We start from the raw sequence: 1,006 nt of genomic DNA on the forward strand, positions 1-1,006 counted from the left end.
CCCCCCCCCCTGACGCCCCCTTTCTCCTCCTCTCCCCCGCAGGTGGACGGCGAGCGGCACCTCCTGCCCCTGTCGCTGGTGGGGGGCGCGGTGACGGTGACGCAGGAGGGCGCCCACCAAGTGCTGCGGGCGCAGGGGGGCCTCAAGCTGCTCTACGACAGCGTCTCCTACGTGCTGCTCACCCTCCCCGCCTCCTACCGCCACCACACCGGCGGCCTCTGCGGCAACTACGACGGCGACGCCGCCAACGACGATGCCGGCCCGGAGGAGCTGGGGAGCAACTGGGGCATCCCCGTCAGGGGTTGCACGCACGGCTCGCAGCCGGAGCCCTGTCCCCAGAGCAAACCCGAGCTCTGCGGGTTGCTGGAGGACGAGACGGGGCCCTTCGGGGGGTGCCACAAGGCGGTGGCGCCCTGGGAGCACGCGGCGAGCTGCGCGCAGGAAGGCTGCGGCAAGGCAGGGGGCGAGGCGCTGTGCAGGGTCTTGCAGGCCTACGCCGCCGCCTGCCAGGCCGCCGGCGGGGAGCTGCAGGAGTGGAGGGAAGCAGCCAAGTGCCGTGAGTGGGCGGAGGGGAGGCTGCAGGAGGCGGGGAAGGCGGTTCGGCAAAGGGGGGGGGGAGCTGTTGCATGCAGCAGCAGCTTAGTTCCGTGGTTTGCACGCGATTGCATGCACGTTTTCTGCAGAGTTTGCACGCAATTGCACGCAGCAGTTCTGCAGAGTTTGCACGTGATTGGAAGCACGTTTTCTGCAGAGTTTGCATGCAGTTGTAGGCGGTGCTGCTTGCAATTTTTTAATGCCAGCAGCTGCATGCAGCAGCAGTTTAATCCCATGGGTTGCATGCAGCTGTGTGCAGCAGTTCTGCAGAGTTTGCACGTGACTGCATGCACTTGTTCTGCAGAGTTTGCACGCGATTGCATGCTCTTTTCTTGCACAGTTTGCATGCAGTTGCACGTGCCAAATTGGCAGAGTTTGCACGCTGTCACATGCGCTTGTTCTGCAGAGTTTG

The 1,006-nt window shown here is 64.7% G+C and overlaps 1 protein-coding gene across 1 annotated transcript in view; it reads left to right on the plus strand.

The window, feature by feature from the left end:
- LOC118160154 (IgGFc-binding protein-like) overlaps positions 1-650 on the plus strand; it is a gene marked incomplete at its 3' end in the record, with an annotated part of 18,849 nt that extends 18,199 nt beyond the window's left edge. Inside the window, exon 17 of the mRNA XM_035314691.1 lies at positions 43-650. Coding sequence (XP_035170582.1) covers positions 43-650 — 608 coding nt within the window. The remainder of the gene's footprint in view (positions 1-42) is intronic.
- Between the last annotated feature and the right edge of the window lie 356 nt (positions 651-1,006).

The sequence above is a fragment of the Oxyura jamaicensis genome, unplaced genomic scaffold, assembly GCF_011077185.1.
Source record: "Oxyura jamaicensis isolate SHBP4307 breed ruddy duck unplaced genomic scaffold, BPBGC_Ojam_1.0 oxyUn_random_OJ102134, whole genome shotgun sequence".
NCBI lineage: Eukaryota > Metazoa > Chordata > Aves > Anseriformes > Anatidae > Oxyura > Oxyura jamaicensis.